The sequence below is a fragment of the Dendropsophus ebraccatus genome, chromosome 5, assembly GCF_027789765.1.
Source record: "Dendropsophus ebraccatus isolate aDenEbr1 chromosome 5, aDenEbr1.pat, whole genome shotgun sequence".
Lineage (NCBI taxonomy): Eukaryota > Metazoa > Chordata > Amphibia > Anura > Hylidae > Dendropsophus > Dendropsophus ebraccatus.
The window spans coordinates 60,786,840-60,811,599 of NC_091458.1; the positions used below are offsets into that span (position 1 = coordinate 60,786,840).

A 24,760-nucleotide genomic window follows, 5' to 3' on the forward strand; every position below is an offset into this window, starting at 1 on the left:
TGTCAAACTCCAGCTGTTTTAAAACTACAATTCCCATCATGTCTGGACAGCCAAAGCTAAAGTTTTGGCTGCCCAGCTGGAGGGCCACAGTTTGACATCCCTGATATCAATAAACATTCAGCCTTTCAGAGCCATAAATATTGCATGAAGATCAGGAGATTCTCCGAGCATATCCACACTGCACACTCAATGTATGCTAGAAGTCACAGCCTGGTGGTTTAGGATAGCTGTGTAGAAAGAACAGCCCAGGGTATGCAGCACTACACCCACACTGTATCTCCTTGTGATATGCCATTATTTTATGAGATGGGAATACCCTTTAACACTTCATAGCAGAGGAAGTTTCTCCTAAGAAAAATAGCCATAGGCAAAAGCTCTTCAGGAGAAATATGACACGCTGTCGCAGCAAAACTGTCATTTTAACAACACACTAACATTGACAAATGGTTTCTTTCCAAGAACCCAGCTCTTGTGGAATAGTCCAGTCATGCTCCGCATAACACAACACATGGTTAGATGTTTAACTATTAATCCCTTTACAATGTGGAGGAATGTTCACTAATCACTACTTTACTACAAGTTACCTTTTCACCTCTATTAATGTGGAGTTTCCTCCAGGATTCGATGGAATATTGAGTATTATTTTGGCTGGAGTGCCAGTGTGCTGCCAGTTCTTCTTGAAGCGAATGGACCACTAAGTACATCGCTTTGGGTTTTTTACATGAACAGATTGGTGCCAGCACGGGGATTCCGGTAGCGCGGCCCTTTTTTTAACCGCCACCCGTTTCCCGCACACTGCGCCAGTGTATTTCCGAGCACCGTCCCTTCCCGGAGCACTGTGGGTAGGCTTGTTCCCCCCCCCCTACGGTCAGGGCCGCTTTAACCAGAGGGCACATGGTGCACGTGCACCGGGCCCACTGGTTAAAGGGGCCCCCCCGAGCAGGCCGGCCGTTGCTATGTGCGACCAATGCGGTCGCACAGGGCTCCGGCCACCAGCCTGTCAGGGGGGAGCGCCATGGATGGGTAATCTACTTACCCCTCCATGGCGCCCCCTGCAGGGCCCCCCCGCCCCCCCTTCTGCCGCTGTCCCCGCCCGCTGCTGCTGCGGCGCTTCAGCGCTGCAGCAGCAGCGACACTGACAGAGAGAGAGCCATCGGCTCCCTCCCTGTCAGTCACTCTTGTGGCCGCACTTCCTGCAGTCACAAGAGGCCGCACTCTCCCTCTAGCGCCCGACGTCACTGGAGCGTCGGCGCGAGGGTAAGGGGAGTGCAGCCTCTTGTGACCGCAGGAAGTGCGGCCACAAGAGGGAAGAGAAGAGGAACGCGTGGACTTAGGTGAGTAACAGTGTTTGTTTTTTTCAATGTTGTATGGGAGGGGGAGCTATATACTATGGGGGAGCACAGGGGGCTATATACTATGGGGGGAGCACAGGGGGCTATATACTATGGCGGAGGACAGGGGGCTATATACTATGGGGGAGCACAGGGGGCTATATACTATTGGGGAGCACAGGGGTCTATATACTATGGGGGGGCACAGGGGGCTATATACTATGGGGGAGCACAGGGGGCTATATACACTATAGGGGAGCACAGGGGGCTATATACTATGGGGGAGCACAGGGGGCTATATACTACTGGGGAGCACAGGGGAGCTATATACTATGGGGGAGCACAGGGGATCTGTATACTATGGGGGAGCACAGGGGGCTATATACTACTGGGGAGCACAGGGGGCTATATACTATGGGGGAGCACAGGGGGCTATATACTATGGGGGAGCACAGGGGAGCTATATACTACTGGGGAGCACAGGGGAGCTATATACTATGGGGGACCACAGGGGAGCTATATACTACTGGGGAGCACAGGGGGCTATATACTACTGGGCAGCACAGGGGGCTATATACTATGGGGGAGCACAGGGGGCTATATACTATGGGGGAGCACAGGGGGCTATATACTATGGGGGAGCACAGGGGAGCTATATACTATTGGGGAGCACAGGGGGCTATATACTATTGGGGAGCACAGGGGAGCTATATACTATTGGGGAGCACAGGGAGCTATATACTATTGGGGAGCACAGGGGTCTATATACTCTGGGGGAGAGCACAGGGGGGCTATATATTATGGAGAGCACAGGGGGGCTATATACTATTGGGGAGAGCACAGGGGGCTATATACTATTGGGGGGGAGCACAGGGGGGCTATATACTATTGGGGGAGAGCACAGGGGGGCTATATACTATTGGGGGAGAGCATAGGGGTCTATATACTATTGGAGAGCACAGGGGGGCTATATACTATTGTGGGAGAGCACAGGGGGGCTATATACTATTGTGGGAGAGCACAGGGGGGCTATATACTATTGTGAGAGAGCACAGGGGGGGCTATATACTACTGGGGAGAGTGCACAGGGGGGCTATATACTAATGGGGGAGCGCACAGCAGGACTGTATATAACTAGAGGAGCACATGAGGGACTATATACTACAGGGACACCTTAAACTATGGAGGCACAGAGGGGTGTAACTATGTAGGGGTACAGAGGGGTGTAACTACTATATAGGGGTACAAGGGACCTAACTACTGGATGTGTTGGAGCCTAAAATATTTGTCTGGCAGATTCTGGAGAGAAGATTCACAGCCAGGAGAAGACTTCAAGGTGGCCCAGGCTGGATGGAGAGAAAAAGAAAAGGTGACAGACTCTGATCGGAGAAGACGCCCCCGGTGAGTCACTGGATGTAACTGCACTCTGTTATAGGGTTGTAGTGTTAGGGGTCATGATGTGGCGGTATTATGTAATGGTATCATTGGTGATATCTTTCTGTTTTGTTTAGTGCAGTTTTTATGTAATATGTAATCACTGTATGGTGGAAATAGTGTTATAAGGTAACTACTGTATGTATTGGGGCTCTTGATACAGTGTGGGGGCAAATTCAGTACATTATACAATGTGCCGAAAGGGAAGGGGGGGCCCACTCTTGAGGGCTGTGCACTGGGCCCACCAATGTATTAAAACGGCCCTGCCTACGGTTACAATCTCCCATCCTCTGTATGACGAGGCAGTGGGGAGGGGGTTTTGTCACACCAGGGGTGCTCCAAGTGTGGGACAGTGCTTGGGATTACACCAGGACCATGCGCGGGAACCAGGCAGTGGTTCAAAAGAAAAGGACCACGCCACCGTCATCCCCGCCTTGGCACCGGTCTGTTAATGTAAAAAACTCAAAGCAATGTACCTGGTGGTTCATTCACTTTAAGCTGTATACCCTATTCCCCTGTAGCATCTTTAGTATATTGGCGTATACTGGCGTATACATTATGAACTTGGAGTGGTAGATAAGGATGTCTTTGAGGTGCAACTTCCTCTTTGTCCTGCAACTTGCTTTCAAATGACCTGAGTGAAGAATGAATGACCCTGTTATGGTACATGTAACTTGTAGATCCATTTTTCTAATTATAATAAAATAAGGGGAGATTTATCAAACATGGTGTAAAGTGAAACTGGCTCAGTTGCCCCTAGCAACCAATCAGATTCCTTCTTTCATTTCTCACTGACTCTTTGGATAATGAAAGGTGGAATCTGATTGGTTGCTAGGAGCAACTGAGCCAGTTTCACTTTACACCATGTTTGATATATCACCCCCATAATTTTCATCTTACCATGCCAGGATTTGGATGTATAGTCTCCAAAACAACCAGCATAGTTATACCATTCCATAGGGTTATAATTGTTTCTAAAACAAAAAAGTCTCTTTAGGGTACAAACCCTCTTGCCGGATCTGCAGCGAGTCTCCTTGCTGCGTTTTTGCAGCGAGACTCGCTGCAGATCCCAGCCCTATACTTTCATTAGCAGAGAAACTCGCAGCAGGGATGTACATCCGGGGGGTGCGGGGACGATCATGCGGCCGGGGGGTGCAGGGGGGCGATCATGCGGCCGGGGGCGATCGGGGCTGCAGGGGGGGACCGAAGCAAGCAGGAATGGGGACCCGGTAATGTATAATGTCTGGCGGCTAGGGGGTTAATGGGGAGGGCTGCAGACAAAATCGCAGCAGGGATGTACATCCCTGCTGCGAGTTTCTCTGCTAATGAAAGTATAGGGCTGGGATCTGCAGCGAGTCTCGCTGCAAAAACGCAGCAGGAGACTCGCTGCAGATCCGGCAAGTGGGTTTCTACCCTTAATGATGTGAGTCTTGGTAGACGTCTAACTGTGGGGTCTTAAACATTCTTAGTTTAGGCAGAAGATGGCACTCTGTCTAGTGAGTGGTGCTCGTGGTAAGAAAGAATCCCAGGCAGTAGAATAGATCAATCCCAGCACTCAGTTATACTTGTTATGCTCTACTAGGCTCTACTAGGCATTGCTCCCACCTAGCCAGAATCCTGCTCCACACTGATGAGGGGCAACACCCTGAAACAGTCGTATGTGGATGGATACCTAGCCTTGGTTTATCCCTTTTCATTACATTAACTTATAGGGCCACTTAATATGGTGGTTTTGGTGGTTTCCTAACAGGAGCTACCCCTTGGCTGGGTCTAGGGATGGTCCGAACCGAGTTCGGTTCGGGTTCGTAAGAACCCGAAAGCCTGGCAATGATTCCCGCTGTCTGCCCTCTCCGTGGAGAGGGTGGATACAGCGGGAGGACCGCCTGGAAAACTGGGATACAGCCATAGCCATAGGCTGTATTCCAGTTTTCCAGGCGCTCCTCCAGCTGTATCCACCCGCTGCACGGAGTGGGCAGACAGCGGGAATCTGATGCCGAGCGTTCGCGTTCATACGAACCCGAACCTCGGCAGCTTCGGACCATCCCTAGCTGGGTCCTTCCCGGAGGGATATCTGGCTAGTCTTGTGTTTTGAGACTCTTCAATGAGGCTCCACAGGCTCTTCTTTTGCATATTCATGTTTCCCAGGGGGCAATGCACCTAGGACTTCACTGCATTGAGCACTTTTACTAGCAGCCGGCAGTGTTGTCATTTGGCTGGTCTCCCTGAGTTCAGCAATCTGTTTCTCTTATGTTTTTATAAAGTGATTAAAGCAGGTACATGAAAGAGGACGCGCTTCGGCCCATGGCCTTCATCAGCTCCAACTGATGAAGGCCATAGGCCGAAATACATTCTCCTTCAGGAATAGGAGCAGGAGCATGGTTATGTTCATGCAGCCCAAGCCCTATATCAAAAAATTTAACTGGCCTGAGTACCACTTTTCTTCTTAGCAATATGTGCTACAGTAGTTCTGTGGGATCACACCATATAGGCTAGCCATCAATCCCCATATGTGACACCTGAGTGGCCATGACCTTGTTGCAAGCTCAAAGACTACATTAAGAATCTATGGGAAAAAAATGGTGCTCAGTTATTTTTTCCCCGGGACAATGAAATAAAGATTTCTTTCTTAGTGTGTTGGTGTAGTGAAGGAGTTAATGTCAGCTTACCAGGTGGTCTACAGTAAAGAACGGTTAATGCCAACCTTCCTGGTGGTCTCAGTTAGTAAAAAATTAATGCCATCTTCCAAGTTAATGGAGAAGTAAATATCTCCATTCCTGGTTATCTAGGAAAAAAGTGGGGTTATTATACCCTTCCCTGTTGTTTTAGGGTAACGCCTGGTTATCCAGTAATCTACGGTAGTGGAGTGAGTATTGCTTCTAATCTATGGTAGTCAAGGGTTATTGCCAATGCCATGGTGGCCTAGGGGTAGAAAAGGGGTTAATACCATACAGAGCGATTGTGAGTCCTAGAGATTAACCAGTTTCCATCAAAGTGTGTTACACAGCAGATCTCCATTACCTTCCTTCTTACTCCGAGATGTAAGGCAGCTTTCTCAGGTTCTTCTCTCATAAAAGCTTCTGCATTCTGAAACTTATAAGTAATAAAGTTCATTGTCCTTCTGGCCAATGAACTTGAGGGTTAGTACTGAGCGCTGTAATCATTGAGGAGTCATGCTCTTGCCAAAATCCAAGAGTTAAAGGTTGTGATCTTTTACCTATGCTGTTTAATAGTTAATCTTTGTTTGTATACATTACTGGGAGATAAGGTGGCGTTAGTAGTGAGGTTGTCATATTATCCTTGACATATATGTATATGCTTTGTCATTATGCTGTCATATGATGCAAGAAAAAACTGTATGTTTCACATTATAGGGCTTGTGCATTAAATATTTTAATTTTACAGTGGCCAGACTGTACTTGCCTCCTGCCAGTCCCCCACCAGTGCTGTTCTTTAGGTGCTTGGTCCCCACTGCTCAGCACTTCCTGATCTGATGTCAATGCAAAGACGTATCTGCTCAGCCAATTACCACCAGACTGGGAAGTGCTGAGCATTGATGACTACAGGCGACATCATTCCTATTTTCCTATTAACCCTCAGAGGACCGAGCCAATTTCAATTTCATTTTTTCCTCCTTGTGCTTAAAAGGCCATAGCACTTGCATTTTTTCACCTAGAAACCCACATGAGCCCTTATTTTTTGCACCACTAATTGTACTTTGCAATGACAGGCTGAATGTATGCATAAAGTAAAGAAACAAAAAAAAAATTCAATATGTGGTGAAATTGAAAAAAAAAAACAATCAAATTTTTTTAATTTGTTTTTTTGTTTTTGTGCCGTTTGCCCCGGGCTAAAACTGTCTTGTTATATATGGTCCTCAAGTCCTTATGATTACAACGATATGTAACATGTATAATTTTTATTGTATTTGATGGTTTGCTAAAAAATTTTAAAGGGGTATTCCCCCCAAGAGCTAAAAAAATGAAATGCTCCCAAACCTAGCTGGTCTTACTCGCCAAGTCCCCCTGAGTATTTTGAGCCATCTCCTGTTTTTCTAGTTGCTGCCGTTCCTGGGTTAAAAGTTTTTCTGAGAGCCATCTATAACCAAGATAGGGAACTACATTTCCCATCATGCATTGCTTCTCCCTGATTGGACCCTTTGTACCCGCCCCCTTTGCTTTCTTCCTGCCGAGTGCCAACATGACTGTGTTTACTAAGCAACAAAACACACAGTGATCATAGGGGGGTCACTTACTGCAAAGGAGATATTCCCAAAATTAATTTTCTCTGCAGCAGGCTGTGAGTGACGGCGCACGCTACTCCAGCTCAGGGCCGGATCCCCGGGCTGGAGTAGCAGGCGAAGGATGGCTGATCTCTGGGGATTGTGAGTAACGGGACCGGATCTCCTGGATAACGAACTCCCAAGTACCGGCGGGAGAAGGAGCTTGCCGGGTCAATGCATACAGAAGCGTCTCTCACCAGATCAGCGGTGCGGCTTTCAGCAGTGACCCGGCAAGCTCTGGCCCCGTCACTCACAGCCCCCCCTGAACCCGGCACTCACCCGCAGCCCGCAGCCCCCCCCTTGACTCACTGACTGGCCCGCGGCTAACACCCCCCCTGGACATGTGTGTGTTATATTAGCCCGTGGATGACAGAACTGCGCTGCATCCAACCCCCGCACCCGGAACTCACCTGCTATATCAGCCACGCCGATTCAGGGGATCCGGCGTCGTCACTCACAGCCCTCACGGAGCGGCGCCGTCGCTCACAGCCTGCTGCAGGAGACGTAATAAACTTTGTCCTCCAGTGAGAGCCAAGTACCGGAGACGGAGCTTGCCGGGTCACTGCTGAAAGCCGCACTGCTGATCTGGTGAGAGACGTTTCTGTATGCAGTGACTCGGCAATCTCCGTCTCCCGCCGGTACTTGGCTCTCACAGGAGGACAAAGTTCATTACGTCTCCTGCAGCAGGCTATGAACGACGGCGCCCGCTCCGTGAGGGCTGTGAGTGACGGCGCCGGATCCCCTGAATCGGCGTGGCTGAAGTAGCGGGTGAGTTCCGGGTGCGGGGGTTGGATGCAGTGCAGTTCTGTCATCCATAGCACTTTTATCCTTTGGTCTATGGGGCTCTGTGAGGTGTCATTTTTTGCGCCATGATCTGTTCTTTCTATTGGTACCTTGATTGCGCATATTCAATTTTTTGATCGCTTTTTATTACAATTTTTCTGGATTTGATGCGACCAAAAATGTGCAATTTTGCACTTTGGGATTGGATTTTTTTTGCGCTTACACCGTTTACCGTGCAAGATCAGGAATTAAATAAATTAATATTTTGGTCGATTGCACACGTGGTGATATAAAACATGTTTATTTATTTTTATTCATAACATAAGGGGAAAGGGGGTGATTCAAACTTTTATTAAGGGAGGGAGCTTTTTATTAATAATAACACTTTTTTTTTTTTACTATCAGGTACATTCGTTTTAAGTATTACCCATGTATAGAACAGCGCCGGTCCGGGAAAGCCGGTGCCACTGGCCTTTTTTTGAATGGTTCCCATGTATGGCGCCATTCTATTCATAAGTACCGGGCCAGGGGTGAAGCACTGGAGGTGAGCCAGCCCGCCCCCAGTGGGAGGAAACCACCGCCCCTCTATGATGCAGCTCCATTGATTGTAATGGAAAAAAGGATTGCGACATTGGCTTCCCCACGCCAGCGCTGTTCTATACATGGGTAATACTTAAAGCGAATGTACCTCATGGTACATTTGCTTTAAACTTTCTTTTATTTTTCACCAAAATAATTGAACGAATGCGAGATGCCTTATTTATCATTTTCTGTAATTTAAATAACTGCCCCCCTACTCCCAGCCCTGCAAGTGTACATGTCACCTCTCTGTTTACACAACAAGAGCAGGGACTCCTGTAAGTACTTTCACATGGTAGTATGTCATACATAAATGAGTGATTCGTCCAAATAGAATACCCCAAAAAATTGAATCACAGAAAGCAAAATTTTAGTGGAAATTTGGGATGAAAATTATTTATTAGGAATTGCTTTGCTTGTCTCTATGGACTTCCTTTATCATAAGCTATCAGTGTTGGATTCCTTACTCGATTGGATTCCTTAAGGCCCTATTACACGAAACGTCTTGTGTAATAGAAGACAACGATCAGCCGTCATGAACGATGTTGGCTGATCGTTGCTGTCATTTGTCTTTCAACATGTTGAAAGACAAACGACTATAATATCAGCGATTCGCTGCCGTCACATTGCGGAATAGGAGCGGCAGCGGCAGACCGCCGCTATCTGCTGCCTGCACAAACTAGCGATCACCCCGGCAGCCCCCATGCAGCTCCCTGTGGCCCCCTGTACTTACTCGCTTGCTGTCGACGAGTGTAGTAGCGTCTGCAGCGAGCGCGGGAAAGACGAGCTGACAGCGCTCGTTTGCTTCTCTCCGTCACCTTGTGTATTAGGGGCTTTACTCAATGATTGGTGGTCTCAGTGATAATACCAGCAGCACTCTGCACCTGACCCAGCAATTGTACTGCATTAATGTTTTACTCCTAAAAAAAAATTGCAACAAATTATAAAATAATAAAAATATTTTTTTTTATTTTGTAAAGCTTTGAAAGCCTAAAATTTTAGTTTTCATAAAATGACACAAAACATTTAGAAAACATGGCAACAATTCTGCTCACTGTATATTGCTGCACATTTGCACCATCTGTAGGTGAACTTTAGTATATGGACCCAGTTATAGCTCTCTGCTTTGTAACATTTCCAGTAAAGTGAAGGAACCCTTTAAGTACATTGAGCCATTTACTTATTTGAATTTTTTTGAGTCACAAATAACTTCAGAGGCTCAGAATAATACACAAGCTTGTAAAACATTTGTCTGTAGGTCCAAATGGTGCAATGAACCAGCCTCCTGTGAGCTGGCGGCTTTGATAACATTTTATCTAATTTTACAGCTAATTTCAAATGGACAAATATTTCCTAAACATAAACACAATGAAGTAGAAAAAAATGTTAGATCTGCAATTTATAATAAGAAAGTGAATATGAAATTGCTGTGGGACTCAGCAGCTTAACAGTAATTGCCAGGCTTGTTTTATGAGTCCCGTGGTGTTACTTTGAACAATTGTGCGCCTTCCCGATGAAATCTGTTAATCTCTGTGTATACATAACTGCTATGGTAAACAGATTTTGCTTGGTATTGTTCTGAAATAAACAACTTCAATTTGGATCCAATGGATTATTTAATGAGAAAACATGATTTGCCTACTGATACATTTTCATCAGAATCTGAATTGCCAGCTGTTACAGTTCCTAAAGTTAAGGTGGGGGCGCTGTTGAGCTTCATTCTGTTATCCTTGACAATGTTCAAACATTGACAAATCTTTTAAGATCGGATGTTTTGCTTACTAACCTCTTCATGACTGGTAGATTATTCATCTCATATTGACAGGACAATCTTTTTTCAACCGTAATAACTATGTAACTATGTAACTGGTAATGTCACACAACCAAAATGCTACATTTCTTTTAAATGGAAATAAAAAAGTCTTATCACAGATTTACCACCATTGTAGTCTTTTCCCTAGTTGGATGGATTTTTTACTAGGTTATTATCACCAGATTTACCAATTTGCTTAGCTCTCAGGAAAATTGTGGTGCAACGATAAAAAGTGGCCCATTCCATTACAGTCAGGCTTAAACAAACCAATAAAAGAAAAATTATTATACATATAAAACCCCCACTAATTTCCCTGTCTACACAATTCAGTTCAATTAAATTCTGACCATCTAAATACTTGTGTAAAAAAAGGTTTTAAGAATAAATCAGTAAAATTTGCTGGTTCTTCGTGATTCTGTCACAATTTCCTAAACAATTTTTGAACAAAAACAGCAAATTTGTATTAACTTTTAAAACAAGAGGGGATCGGAGTAAGTTGTGATCATTGCATGTGGGTGAAAACACACAAGAGCTGTATACATTGTATTAAATAAAAGAGATCATGTGCCACTACATTCAAATAAAACTTTAGTTTTTTATTCATATAGATTCTGACCAATTTACAGTTGTCAAAATTACAGAAATTAAAGAAATTTTTTTTGTTTTTTTTTAATTGTTTCTGATGTGCTCTGTAGAAGCAGTAAGGGAAAGTTGGGTTTATAAAAATCATGTTGAAAAGGCTTGGCAGTCTGAATATCCAACTGATGGTGGACAGGACAGCAAAGTTTACTCATCCAGGTCATTCAGCTGTTCCTCAAGTTCATCGAGATCTACTCCAGTTAAAACAGGGACAGCATGCTCAAGATCGTCTTGGTTGTCTTCTTCACATTGATCTGAAAAGTCATTTTTCTGCCCATTAGTAATGGCACCTCCTGACACTTCAGCTAACTTTGTATCTTCTTTATCTGTGGATCTGACATATGTACTAAACTGCTCATGGCTTGCCACTTTAACACCCGTTTTATCAACGTCTTTCAGAACAAATCGATTTGGGTCAATATCTTTCACATCATATGAGTCTGAATCATCATCTTCTCTCTCAGCAATTAATTGAGAGTCATCCACCTCTTCATCATTGACATCTACAAGCTTAGGTCCAAATTCAAGGACCGCTGATCCCCATGGCTTTTCCTGCCTTAAAGTCTGCCTTTTGCCTTACTATTTCATCTTCAGCTTTTACTATTCGTTCTTGCCTTTTCCTTCTTCCAAGCGAGAGATGATTCTAAGGTGATCCTGGTAACATTTGGTCCAAGGGCAGCATCGTCCTTTTTATCAAATCTTCTAATAAAATTCACCCATATTTGTTGGTTTCTATTGCTTCTAAGGAAGAATTTACAACTTTGGGCTTCTTCTTTTTTGCTTCTCTGTGTTTCTTTTTACCACTTTCTTCAGTTTTTTCTCATCCCAATTCAACATTGCATCATCTCTTCCATCAACATAAACACTTTTTATGGAGGGGTCTGTTGAAGCGCAGAAGCACGAAACAAGCTTGTAACCTGCACCAACCTGGCGTCCGCCCTGTACATATCCATGTGCCACTGAAATAAAGATATCTACACAACGCAAAATACTGGTGAGTACTTTATCTTTTGATTACGTTGTAAACACTTTTTAAATTTTGGATCAGCTCCTTTGCTAACCTTTTTCATGGCTACAAGTTTAAGAATTCATTTAGCTCTTTTAGCTCTTTGTTTTTGTCATCCTTTTAGGTTTTCTTCTCGCCTTCAGCTTGCACCACCAGTCGAGGGTCCTGATGCCCGAATTTAACCTGCGGCATGACATTTTTTACTAATCTTTGTTGCTTGGCACCCTTTTTATTCTTAAAGCTAAATGTCTTGTCTCTTTGATCTTCTTTTTCTTCTGTTCAATCTTCTTTGTGGCTTGAGTTGCTGCAGCGTTCTTAGGTGGCTTTGCAGTGTATGCAGCCCTAGCTATCCTCTCTGCTTAACAGAAGACCTCACTTTATGGTTGTAAGGTTGCCATCATTCATAGACTCGCCAGGGAAACAGAAACAATATGGTCTCTCCCCCTTCCCGTCTCAAAAGTAATCACCAGAGACGGCCTGAGGCATATAAAAATGTATGCCACATACGATAAAATTAAAGGAAAACTCCAGAAGAGAAATTCTCGAGCTAATACCCCTCCAACAGCCCCCCTGGAGTACTGCTTAGAAGGGAGCACAGTGACAAGAGATTCTCAAACATTTTGAAATGAATAGTGACAAAAGTAAAGTTACAAACTTAAACAGTGTTTAGGTACACATGCACACAGGGCCGGCGCCAGCACCAGGCTTACTTGGGCAAGTCTTGGGCCCAGAGAATAAGAGGGGCCCGGTGTTCTAATGTTCATCCTGCTCACTGTAGCTGAACATCAAAAGACACAGGAGTGAAGGACCTGATCACATGACCCAAAGGTCCTCAACTTTACAGTGTGAAAATGAGATCAGCCTAACAGAGAGGAAGAGTGAGAAAACTGTAAGTGTTGCATGTCAGTGGCTGAGTGTGTCAGTAAGTCAATGTCAGCCAGTCAGCTAGTCAGTGTCAGTCAGTCCCTGTCTTAGTCAGTGTCAATAATGTGTGTTTGTGTGTTAGTGGTGTCTCAAGTGGTTGTGTATAGTGTGTGGATGATGGGGGCATAGTGGATGAATGAAGGGCCTGCTAAGGCTCGGTCACCCAAGGGCCCGCAAAAACCTTAAGCCAGCCCTGCATGCAAGGTTTGTTCATCTGCCTGCAGCTGCTGCACCATCTGAACGCACCCTTTGGGTTTTCTTTCAATTCACTGGTTTCTCCAGGAACAGAACTGACTGAAGAGCTTACACAGTTGCCAAACAATAAGTTAAAGAAACTACCTAAGGTAAAGTAGTCAGTAAATAAATTCTCAATCAGCATCTTTATCTTTCTCCTTACACTGTAAGCCTGCCAACACAGGAGTCTTAGTGGCTCTTTCCACTATATCACCAGCTTAGTAATCCTCTATGTCATCATGCAGTGCTCAGACACTTTGTGAGCTTGCAGTCAGGGAACCAAAGCCAGGAGAAAAAATGAAAAATTAAAGATTCAGATTAAGAATGAAGGTTTGGAACTGGCATGGTCCCTCAAAGGATATCTTTTTTTTTTTTTATAATTGCAATCCTTATATATTTATATCCTTATATTTATATAGTATTGTATTTGTTCCAGAAATCTCACATATGCGTTTTGTGTGAAATGTTTTTTTTTTTATTAGGCCAATCATCATAAACCGCAGTAGTTATAATTCATAGTGTAGTTGTAGTCGCTCAGTACAAATGGCCATATAATGGTGCGAGGAAGCAAGGATTTTAGTTCTCATTTTTCAGAATCCCCTTTTAAACTGAATGGAGCAATGCAATTTGTTGTACTGGACAACTACAACGACTTCCATTACACCAGCTTGGATAACTGGCGAATTTCCCACAAATACTGTAATGAGACAATCAGGTGCTTTAGTATTAGAAATTGCTAGAATGTAGTTCTACTTCTAAGGACATAAGCAATAAGAATCCATAAACAGCCTCAGCAATGTGTGATCCTGAATGGTAATGGGCCAGAGGAGTAATGTTTCTCCTTGAGAAGAGTGTCATAAAGAAGGGTGGAGACTTATAGGCCATTTATGCTCCATGGGGAATTCTGGGAAGAATATGCAAATTAGCTCTGGATCTACATGTAATACCTGTATTTATGCATAGACCAGGACTATAGGTGAAATTAAAATAAAAAACTGCACTATTGTTAACTTGCTTATCTAGCTTAAAGCTTTCCTGTCATTAGAAAAAATGTTTGACATGTCCAAGAGACATGTCAAAAGTTTTGCTTGGTTGGGGTCCCAGTGTTCAGACCCATACCGATCGGGAGAACAAAGTGGGAGAAGTCCACGCTCCATGCGTTCTCTCTCGGCTCTGTGTCACTTGACCAGGACAGCTGCATAATGTAAGTCTATGGAGCCGTCCTGCTGACACAAACCTAGAGCAGACAGAGGACCGCACGGCAGGGCGGCTGTCTCCTCGCTGGTTCTCCTGATTGGACTTGACTCAAAAGTTTTATGTAAGGACAAGTATGCTTTAAGTTACTGCAATGTTTATCATAATCTAATATTAATATAATATGTGAATTCTATTGTGACTTATTATTTACAAGTCCGTGCATTGTTTTTTTCTACTTGCCACTCGGGTGCGAAATAGAAAGCAAGGAAACCCGTAAAATAAATGGAAACAGTCTGTTGCATGTAGTCGCTTTTGCCACCACATCCAACCATCTCGGTGCCATCTCTTACACAAATTTCCCCAACACTGTGGGAACAGAAGACTTCTCCAATAGTCAGGCGAGACATCTGCCCACCTTCCTCTCTTCCTTTCTATGATAAGAAAGGATTTCTAGCTTGCACAGAGATTCACATGTTATATCTATGTTTTGCATAGTCAGGAGCACATCTGATCATCAGAAGCTCTTATATATGTTACTGTATATATGTTATATATGTTACGGTATATGTTTTATATATATTACGGTATATATGCTATGTATGTTACGGTATATATATGTTATATATGTTTCTGTTTATATGTCATATATGTTAGGGTAAAGATACCTGACTGTAACCACACATACACAATGGGGACAGTACTATATGCTGTGTTTCTCTTCTGCTGATACAGTCTTTTGACAGAAATGTTCACGTAACACAGTGAAGGTGATGACTGTAAAGGTCTTTTAGTGGTCATTGCAGATCCCCCCAGTGAGCTGATCCCTGTACATACTACAATGTGCAGGCAGTCACAAGCCGCACACGTGGAGGGCATGCTGTGGCCACTAGCCCCTCCTGAGTCCTGCCTCTGCTGCTTAGTCTGCCCCTCTCCATTAATAACTTACTACAGGCTGGGAGTAGTATTTCTCATGCAGGATGATGTAACTTCTGGAGAAGGAGGGGGACGACAATGAGGAAGGGGCGTGCTCTCTCTATACATTTCCATTCTGTTTTACAGCAGGATTATCCTATCTGTTTAAGTATAAATAGGAGAGTTGGTATAGCTGCAAGATGCCCCGCACAAAGGCACCATCTACACACTGCCCAGGATGGCACAGTCACTTAAACTGGCCAACAGGACTTCAGTGTTCAGGAACCTCGCCGACGTATGGGCTGAGTTTATGTTTAAAAATCCTGAGAAAATCATCAAACGACACAAATCGATGGCAGATGTGCCCGGACCCTCTGCTGCCAGCTTCCTAACTGATATATTTTTCAGGAGAGGGCTATCCAGACTGCATGAGCTACAGGTAGGTAGCTTTTATATAGACTGCATTCACTACATGATTCTGGGGAGTGGTGAACATCAGTAAGCGTGTGCCAGGGCAAGAACCTAATGCTGCCAACTGGAGACAGGAAGAAGATAATCCTAGATGTGTTATTGTGGTTTGTGGGTTTGTGATTGTCGTCTCTAGCGCTGGCATCTATCTATCTATCTATCTATCTATCTATCTATCTATCTATCTATCTATTAGAAACAATTAACCCATTAGTTTTGCTGTATTTGATCATATGTTTAAATTCAATATAACTTAAGCCAGTAACTGATACCCACTGCCCTCAATGATGTGGAAATAATAATAATAATAATAATAATAATAATAATAATAATAATAATAATAATAATTCTTCTTCTTCTTCTTCTTCTTCTTCTTCTTATTATTATTATTATTATTATTATTATTATTATTATTATATGTTATTCAGGGCATGCTAAGGTTGTAGTAGTACAACAATTAAAGCTTCCCTGGTTGTCTTTATCACAGCCATACTATAGGGGTATATTGTAATATAATAAGAATGTGGTGACTGACTGCATGATCAATACATTCCTCACTGTATCCATAACTCTCCAAAATCACTTTGTTATCACCACTATTGCTCATTTTATCCTAAATCCACCAGACATACTTGGTGTATGATGTATAGCTGTATAGAAGGTACAGCATCTCCATACACATCAGATACTGCTATAATAACTGTGACACAGGGCTAGCACCAAACAGAGTCTATGGTGTGTCACATTTCATTTTTAGTCATCTGTTTCCTTTATTACACATATCCTTCTTAGATAGGAGTGACGATATTCATAGTAGTCAGATGGGTCAGATGCTGAGTTTATCACAGAATGGGTCAGTTGCTTTCAGCACCTTTACGAGTGGACAAGGCATCTCCCAGCACAACTGCAATACAGTGCATGTAACCGGACTATGTCACTATAGGCAGGCTTCCTATCCCAATTAACCTGAGCACATACATTCCTGAAAATAGGAGGACTATAGTTTGTAACTTTGTGAATACACTGCTTAACTCGTCTTACATAGTTCATGAGTTATAGTCTATAATATAGACTGCAGTCTGTAGCTGCAGTGAAAGTTGTGATGGTTGTTTCTTATTTAAATTCAATCTATGAACAGTATAGACCTTAAAATGGTATCCAAGGGTAGACATATTGATTACATGTAAAGGAGCTTGAAAGGTCTCAGCTGATATTATTTACACCTAGTAGATGGAGGGTTTCCTGCGTTAGAAAGAAATGACCAGTCTTTTTATAGCCTGATTTGGATTGTTTTATTTAAATCTTTTTATTAAAAAAAAAAAAAAAAAACTCAGTAAAAACTAATGTTAAAAAAAATAAAAATGCAAATCCAACCTGAGCCACTGAATTAGGTTCTTCTCATGTTTTCCATCGGTTATTGCCATGCTTGGTTGGGATGTTCTTCTCTTTTTAATATGTGATCCATATGGGACCCTCATCTTCCCACCACACTCTATAAACCTACATGTTATAAATGTATATACTGAGAAAGTACACATCTCTGGACTTGCTTTCAGTTATGTAAATGACTGTGATTGTACATGACATGAATACTTCTATGTTCCATTAGTTGCAAGGAAAAGCCAAGTATGGGCCTGTATGGAAAGCAAGCTTTGGCCCCATTCTGACTGTGCATGTAGCCGACCCATCACTGATTGAACAAGTCCTACGACAAGAAGGAAAGCATCCCATCCGTTCTGATCTGTCATCATGGAAAGACTACAGACAGTACAGAGGTCATTCGTATGGACTACTTACCGCGTAGGTATTCAGAAAAAAAGGGATAGGAGTGTGTACCCCTTTCTGTATCTTCTACATAGGATATATTTTGTTTCTGAATGTAGTAATGTGGTAAAGTCTCAAATGTCGACTAGCCATTCGATTTGCAAAAACCCTAAAAAGCTGTCTACAGTAACTTTTCCTTCTGGAGAGATTTCTGGTTTGGCTTAAACCCAAATCATGTTTTAAGGCTTTAATTCAAACAGTGACTTTGAAAGGAAAAGCTACCTTTATAAAGGTGCATTAGAGAGCTGCTCTGCATATCCCACTTTCCAGAAATCCTGGTGAAGCATGAATGGCCTTTTAAGATCCCCATACACCTTCAATAACTGACAGCAAATGGTCGTCTGGCTGTCAGTTATATCTATCGCCCACCACTTGTCCTCCATATACACAAAAACTTTTGGCGCAGCTGAGCATCCCTGTGTTCAGGGGGGAGAAGTATGGCGCATCGATAGCGCTCTCGCTGCATCCTATCGCTCTCTGATTTTCTATCACAGGCAAACCCTATTACCACAATATCATCTGTCGGTGGTTGTTTGGGGGGCCACATACGCGCTCGACTGATGGCCAAATCTGTTGAAATCTAAAGTATATAGCCACCTTTAGTGTCCATGTGTCTTTCTAACCCTTTCCTTAAAGGGGTACTCCAGCGTGGGGGCAATTTTGCGCTGGGACCGGGGACAAGGTGGCCGAGGGAAAAGATGTCCACTCCCCCCCCCCCCCCCCCCGGTTCGCGGCGCTCCGGTGCCTGCTTCCCGGCCGCTTCCCGGTGTCTGACGCGGGCCCGAGACGTGACGTCTCAGGTCCGCTCAGCAACTCAATGAAGGAGGCGGGATCACGGAAGCGGCCGGGAACTGGGCACCGGGGCGCCGCAATGCGCAAAAGTGCCCCCATGGAGTACCCCTTTAAGGAGAAAAATTACCCCTTTAGTCCCTATCCATCTAGTAATTTTCCATGATAGATTATCTATATGTTTATTAGCAATTTGATAAAAACTTTTGTTTCTCATTGTCTGCTTTTGAGAGGTCTACTATTGTTACAATGTATGATGACCACAAGGTCCTGCTGCTAGGGCGCTCAGGGATCAGTTGTAATCTGATGGGAAGCCCTACAACAAGTGATCAATTTCCCTGCAGTGCCACCACTGGTTGTAGGCTCTCTTTGCCATGGATAATACATATGGTTACTGAATGGGGGATTGCCATTTATTGTGTCATCATTTTCTAATAGTTTAAAGTTTAAAATTAGTTTAAAACTTAAATGATATAGTGTATTTAAAGTATGATTAACCATACATTCATCTACATATGGCTGTCCAATACATTTGTTTAATACTATTGGTTGGATAGTAAAACCTTATGTGACATTTGTTAATATCATCCTTGCAGAGAGGGGGAGGAATGGCAACAGTTTCGCAGTATTTTGGGGAAGCACATGTTGAAACCTAAGGAGGTGGAAGCTTACACCGATGTTCTGAATGATGTGGTTGGGGACTTAATAAAGAAACTTCAACACCAGAGAAGTCAAAGTCCACAAAATGTTGTCAAGGACATCTCTAGCGAATTCTACAGGTTCGGATTAGAAGGTAAAATTAAGACCATACTTCTTTACACCAAGAAGCCACCAAGATGAGCAATACATTTATCTGTATATTTACTAGAAGAACTAACATTCTGCACTGCCTATAAGTTTTATGTTCATCTTATGTTCTAGGTATTTCTTCTGTCCTGTTTGAATCTCGAATTGGCTGTTTAGAGACTACGGTTCCTAAAGAAACAGAGAAGTTCATTCGATCCATAAACACTATGTTTGTGATGACCCTTCTAACTATGGCCATGCCTAAATTTTTGCACAAAATTTTTCGGAAGCCCTGGCAAAAATTCTGTGAATCTTGGGATTACATGTTTGCTTTTGGTAAGGATTGTTTTGCATCTTACTCAACCCTGATACCTATCCTATAGCAACCATTAACTTTATTGTGGGTAGAATACATAGACAACCTTTATAAATGTTAAATATGGTAGCTGTATGGTTGTCGTATAAACTTTCCTTTTTTGGTGGGTTTAGCCAACAATTGAATGTGTATGGGGACATTTATTTCCTGACATCTGCCGTCACCTGACAGGGGAAAGAGATTATAGAGTGTACGAGTCTCATATTTTTCCCTGTTCATTGGTGCAAGATAATTTAGGAGTGGAGACCAATGGTCACCTTTAGCTCTCCAGTAAGTATCCAAGCAGGAAATTACAGTCCTCAATCTACATACATGGTGAAGTCTCACACAGATAAAGCTCTTTGACCTATGCAATAGAATAAATTGGTTACGTTCGAGCATACATTGTAATCTCAGTTGATTATTTTTCCTGTTCACACGCAGCTGATGTAACCACTGCTGTATGTTGTCTTCTCTATATCTGCTGTAGATGCAAACATTACACAGTCTATAGCATTTTTCTATTTTTGATCCTGAAGGCTGCTAATAGGTTTACATCAGCCACTCCGTGCTTTGCTAAGTTCTTCGACCTTTCATGAGCAAATAGTAAAAGTTGATACAATGCAGCTTGACCTATATGGTTGTTTTATGTTATTACGCTGCATTGTTACTATACTATAATATATATATATATATATATATATATATATATATATATATATATATAATTATACACAATAAACCTCATGTATTCATCTATACAATGTTACAGTAATTTTAAAAATTACTACTGACAATATATTATCCCATTGGGTGTTATTCTAGGTAAACATGTATGAACCAATGAAAGAACCATTGCTTGTATATATGTATAATATCAGTCTTGATTATTTTTACAGCTAAAGGTCATATTGACCAAAGAATGGCAGATGTAGCTGAGAAACTGACCCGAGGAGAGAAAGTAGAAGGAAAATATTTGACCTATTATCTGGCCCAAGAAAAAATCCCTATGAAATCTGTATATGGCAATGTGACTGAGCTGCTTCTGGCTGGAGTGGATACAGTAAGTACTGATAGAAAATATAATATAACAATCTAGTAGATACAACAACATTTATTAAATAATAAATAAAACGAGAAAACTACAGATAAGAGACGAGAATGCAACTGAGATTTTTTGCTGGCTAGTAATACATTGCTTTTATCCCATAATGACTATTATATTTATCTACCATTGTTTCTGATAGATATTTGTTTCATACTTTGCATTGTTGCTTAAGTTTATGTTTTCTATGTCAATTGCAGATTTCCAGCACTCTTTCCTGGAGCCTATATGAATTATCACGACATCCAAAAATACAAGCCTCTCTGCATCACGAGATCCAGGATGTCCTTCAAGGTCGGGAAATTGCAACAGCAGCTGACGTGGCCAAGATGCCCCTTATGAAAGCTGTTGTGAAAGAGGTGCTAAGGTAAATCTACAACACAGATATATGTGTATAGTATGTAGATGTGACAAGAACTGTGTTCTAGTTTTTGTCATGGGCTCATTGCTTTGTTTTAATGTTCGAAGAATATGCCAAATATTAACCACAAAAAACCTTATCCTAATGTCTTCTAGACTGTACCCAGTTATCCCTGGCAATGCACGTGTTATATCGGACAGAGACATTCAAGTGGGAGATTACATCATACCAAAGAAGGTGAGTTCATGCTTGTGTTCTCTTTGTGCATACACCAGGCTACATCAAATAGATGAGCGTTTGCTTAAAGGGGATTTGTCACCTAAATTTTCTTTTACTGATTAGAATAAGTTACTAAAAATTGTTTCTTTATTCCAATCTATTTCTATTTTCTGACTGCAATTGTTTTTATTTCACTTTGATACATTGTTATGGGGACAGCCATATTGCCTGGATTGTTCTTAACAGCATTTTGTGACATGCTTTACAGCAAGACTCATAGACATAGACTAAAAAAAACAGACTCTGTCCCCTTGAGATGAATGTAAAACATCACTGAGTGTGCTCTGTGACCTTTGAAGAGGTTGTTCCACAGGAGTAGCTATTGTCTCCTCTATCTACTGGTGACACATGTCGTTTTAATGCTGTACAGATCACTTTACAGCAGCTCCTCTTATCAGTACAGACAGAACAGGAAGGCTCAGCTTAGTTTTGGCCCCAGTGGTGAAAATAAAAACTACAAGAACTCAGGATTATTTTAGAATATAGAGGGAAAAACGAAAAAGAAAAAATATCACCAAAAATTCTTTAAAAATATGTTTAAAATAAAAACATTTATTAAACGATAAGTAATTTTTCTGATGACACATTCCCTTTAAGTCATGCCATTAACAGAAATGTATTTCTTCTAGACACTCATTACGCTCTGCCACTATGCCACATCCAGAGACGAGAAATACTTCTCCAACCCTAATGAGTTCCATCCGGAGCGCTGGCTGAAGAAAGATGACTCTCATCACCCATATGCTTCTATTCCATTTGGTTTTGGCAAAAGAAGCTGTATTGGAAGACGTATTGCGGAATTAGAGGTTTACCTAGCACTTTCAAGGGTAGGTAGAAATTATTCTTTCAATATAAAGTCTCATGTATCATATGCCCTGATATATTTATTATTAAAATCAGTAACTTTATCAGTATCCTGAGATGCTATAAATTAGTCCCTGTAATGTCTACATCATGAGAACAGAAAGTGTCTATGAAAAGTTCGTCAAAACACCAAGGTATCATTACTGACATTATGGCAGGGCTAGGTAAAACCTACATTGTAGGTTTAAGAGAGAATGAATAAGACAGACGCACAGAGATGCTGCTGCCTTTAGTAAGAGTTCTGCTCTCTCATTCCAGTGCTATATTTACACTGCTCAGTACTGCTGCATAATGTCTTACAACTAGCTTCAACCTACTTAAAACCCAGAGAAAACTGACAATTATAGGTGAAGCTTGCGGAGGAGAAAACTGATGATAAATGCTGATATAATGATTGGAAACACTGCTACTCCTCTTCTGAAATAGCATTAACTAGGATGTACACTTGTTCCTGTGTGGGTCTGCTTGTAGAGATATTAAGCACCTGCTGTCAGGCTTCTTTGCAAATTAGCTGTTTGCTAGAGGTCAGCTTATTTTAAGGGAATTTATCTAACAAAATGGACATCCCCTTTAATTCTTGTACAAACATAGTTGAGCAACACCAGCAAAAAAACTTTTTCTTTCAAATCTACTGAAGTCAGAAAATACCAGAAATTTGTAATTTACTTCTATTAAAAATTCTTAAATTTTCCAATATTTATTAGCTGCTGTATGTCTTACATGTCTATGTCTAATAAGTACTGGAAGAGATTTTTTAATAGACGTAAATTACAAATCTCAGGCACTTTCTGACACCAGTAGATTTGAAAGATTTGTTTTTTCCCGCTGGACAACCCCTTTAAGTTTTTTTCTTAGTTTTAATGGTTTCTCAATTTTTTCTTTCCAGATTCTTACCCACTTTGAAGTAAAACCTGAGCATCCAGAATGTGTGGTGAAACCCATGACCAGAACACTGCTAGTTCCAGACAAAGAAATCAATTTACAGTTCCTAGAGAGATAATTTCATGTTTGCTCTTTTTACTCCTGTGTCGCAGTTTTTGGTGACATTGTGATTTTGTGTAGACTATTCATATAGTCAGTGGTTTCCTGGAAAGCCGTCAAGTTCCTCAGTAACTAGTCATCAAGGCTTTCAGGGGAAAGAATACTAATAAGGATGAATAGTATTTATTAACATAGGGTCATAATGACCACTAATTTAGAGCTATACATAGGAAATGCTTAGTGGTCATGATAGAGCGATGACCTAGTGATATGTGACATGTTTAGTATGCCTTGACTTTCTTTACCTCATGTAATTCAGCTGTTAATGATATTTTATAGAAAATGGTTTGTACATATTTAACATCTATTTATTTATCTGTTCATAAATATTGATGTAAATAGCCATAATATAATACTGTCAATGTGTGACGCTCCATTCTATATGGTTGTATATATTTTGACATGTATATGGTCATTTTTTGTTATGGATATTTCATTTTTTTTAATATATTTTTTTATATATTTATTATCTAACATATTAATAAATATTTGTTTTATAAAATGATTTTTGTGGTTATTATTTTGTGTAAGTGTGGTGGAATATTTTTAGAAGTTTAAAGCAGACCTCTTAACACAAAAACAGAGGTGTAAGTTTACCGCTAGATGGGGCTTCTCATCAGGATTTTATCTCCATAGTCCTTTCCAGTGTTGAGATTTATGCCTTCTTTGTTAGTATGTACATGAGACTTAAGAGCCAAGTTAAGTCCAGCCCATGTCCTCTTAACCCGCTTGTATCCACCTACCCTATTTGTCTGACAGCCAAATGACAGCCAAACAGATGAAGAGGAGATGGGCGGGATTAACATAGGCTTTTGCTGTGTCGGGGAATGCCTCCCTGGGCCTTTGAGCCTCATTTTATATCACCAGAAAGGGTTATAACTTGGCGAAAGTTATGGGCTTATTTACACCACTTTTTTTTTTTTCGTTTTGTATTTTTTGTATTTTTTGGTTTTTTATTGAATATGTATTTTTCATGAATTGAATTTGTATATTGCATTTTTTGTTTTGTTTTGCTTTATTTTACTTTGGATCTATTTATTTTGATTTATTGTGTATGATCATGATCTTTATGACTATATGAATTTTAAATGTTTTAAAAAGATAAAAACACGATATTTCTCATGATAAAAATCTCCTTGTAAACCTAGTTATTTACATAGAACCAGCCATATAAGTTTTACTCCTAGAGAGCCTACACTATTGTCATATTATTTAAACCTCTGTTTCCTGCTTATAAGTGTAAAGCTTTTGCAGTAATTTTCACTTTTCATTTATGTTTGGGGAAATCATCTTTTTGAGAGTATGCAATGTAAACTAATAATGTTGACAAGTAACAATCTGAAATTGAAATGGTTTGGCTACATTGCAGCAGGGTGTAATTTGCTGCATAGAGCTGATACCTACTGTGGATATGCAGGCACAGCCCCTATGCCAAATATTTATGGGACTTGCCGCCAGGGGCGGATTAACTTTACCATAAGCCCTGGGCTGTTCACCAAGCCTGGGCCCCACCAACCCACTGTGACTAAGGTACCACTAGCGTGGTGTTAATAGTACAGGATAGATAATGTCATGATGCCCTGAATTGTGCAAAATTGCTTTAGAAAAGCATTTATTGTTTGCAAATCATGGCAGAACTTTAGCCAGGAGACAGTTCACCACAAAAAGTATCAGTCTTTTTGGGTGGCCATGGGCCCCCCAGGAGCTCAGGGCCTCGGGCTACCGCCCGAAACAGACCTATTGTGATCTGCTACTGC

At 41.7% G+C, this 24,760-nt stretch overlaps 1 protein-coding gene and 1 pseudogene across 1 annotated transcript; one reads left to right on the top strand and one right to left on the bottom strand.

Annotated features, from left to right (window-relative positions):
* Positions 1 to 11,005: 11,005 nt before the first annotated feature.
* Positions 11,006 to 13,167, bottom strand: LOC138794162 (zinc finger CCCH domain-containing protein 15-like; annotated as a pseudogene).
* Positions 13,168 to 15,369: 2,202 nt separating this feature from the next.
* CYP27B1 (cytochrome P450 family 27 subfamily B member 1) lies at positions 15,370 to 23,259 on the top strand. Its single transcript, XM_069972254.1, has 9 exons — positions 15,370 to 15,570; positions 17,209 to 17,399; positions 18,809 to 19,005; positions 19,134 to 19,334; positions 20,253 to 20,416; positions 20,659 to 20,825; positions 20,975 to 21,056; positions 21,728 to 21,925; positions 22,849 to 23,259. Exons 1-9 carry the CDS (start codon positions 15,370 to 15,372, stop codon positions 22,960 to 22,962), a joined length of 1,515 nt encoding a protein of 504 aa, XP_069828355.1. The 3' UTR covers positions 22,963 to 23,259.
* Positions 23,260 to 24,760: the final 1,501 nt, after the last annotated feature.

What these genes read in the sequence shown, in the direction of transcription:
- CYP27B1 (XM_069972254.1), top strand. Translation starts at nt 15,370, where the DNA reads ATGGCACAGTCACTTAAACTGGCCAACAGGACTTCAGTGTTCAGGAAC. An exon ending in TCGTATGGACTACTTACCGC is followed by an intron (nt 17,400 to 18,808) that starts GTAGGTATTCAG and finishes TCATCCTTGCAG; the next exon opens with AGAGGGGGAGGAATGGCAAC. An exon ending in ATTACATCATACCAAAGAAG is followed by an intron (nt 21,057 to 21,727) that starts GTGAGTTCATGC and finishes TATTTCTTCTAG; the next exon opens with ACACTCATTACGCTCTGCCA.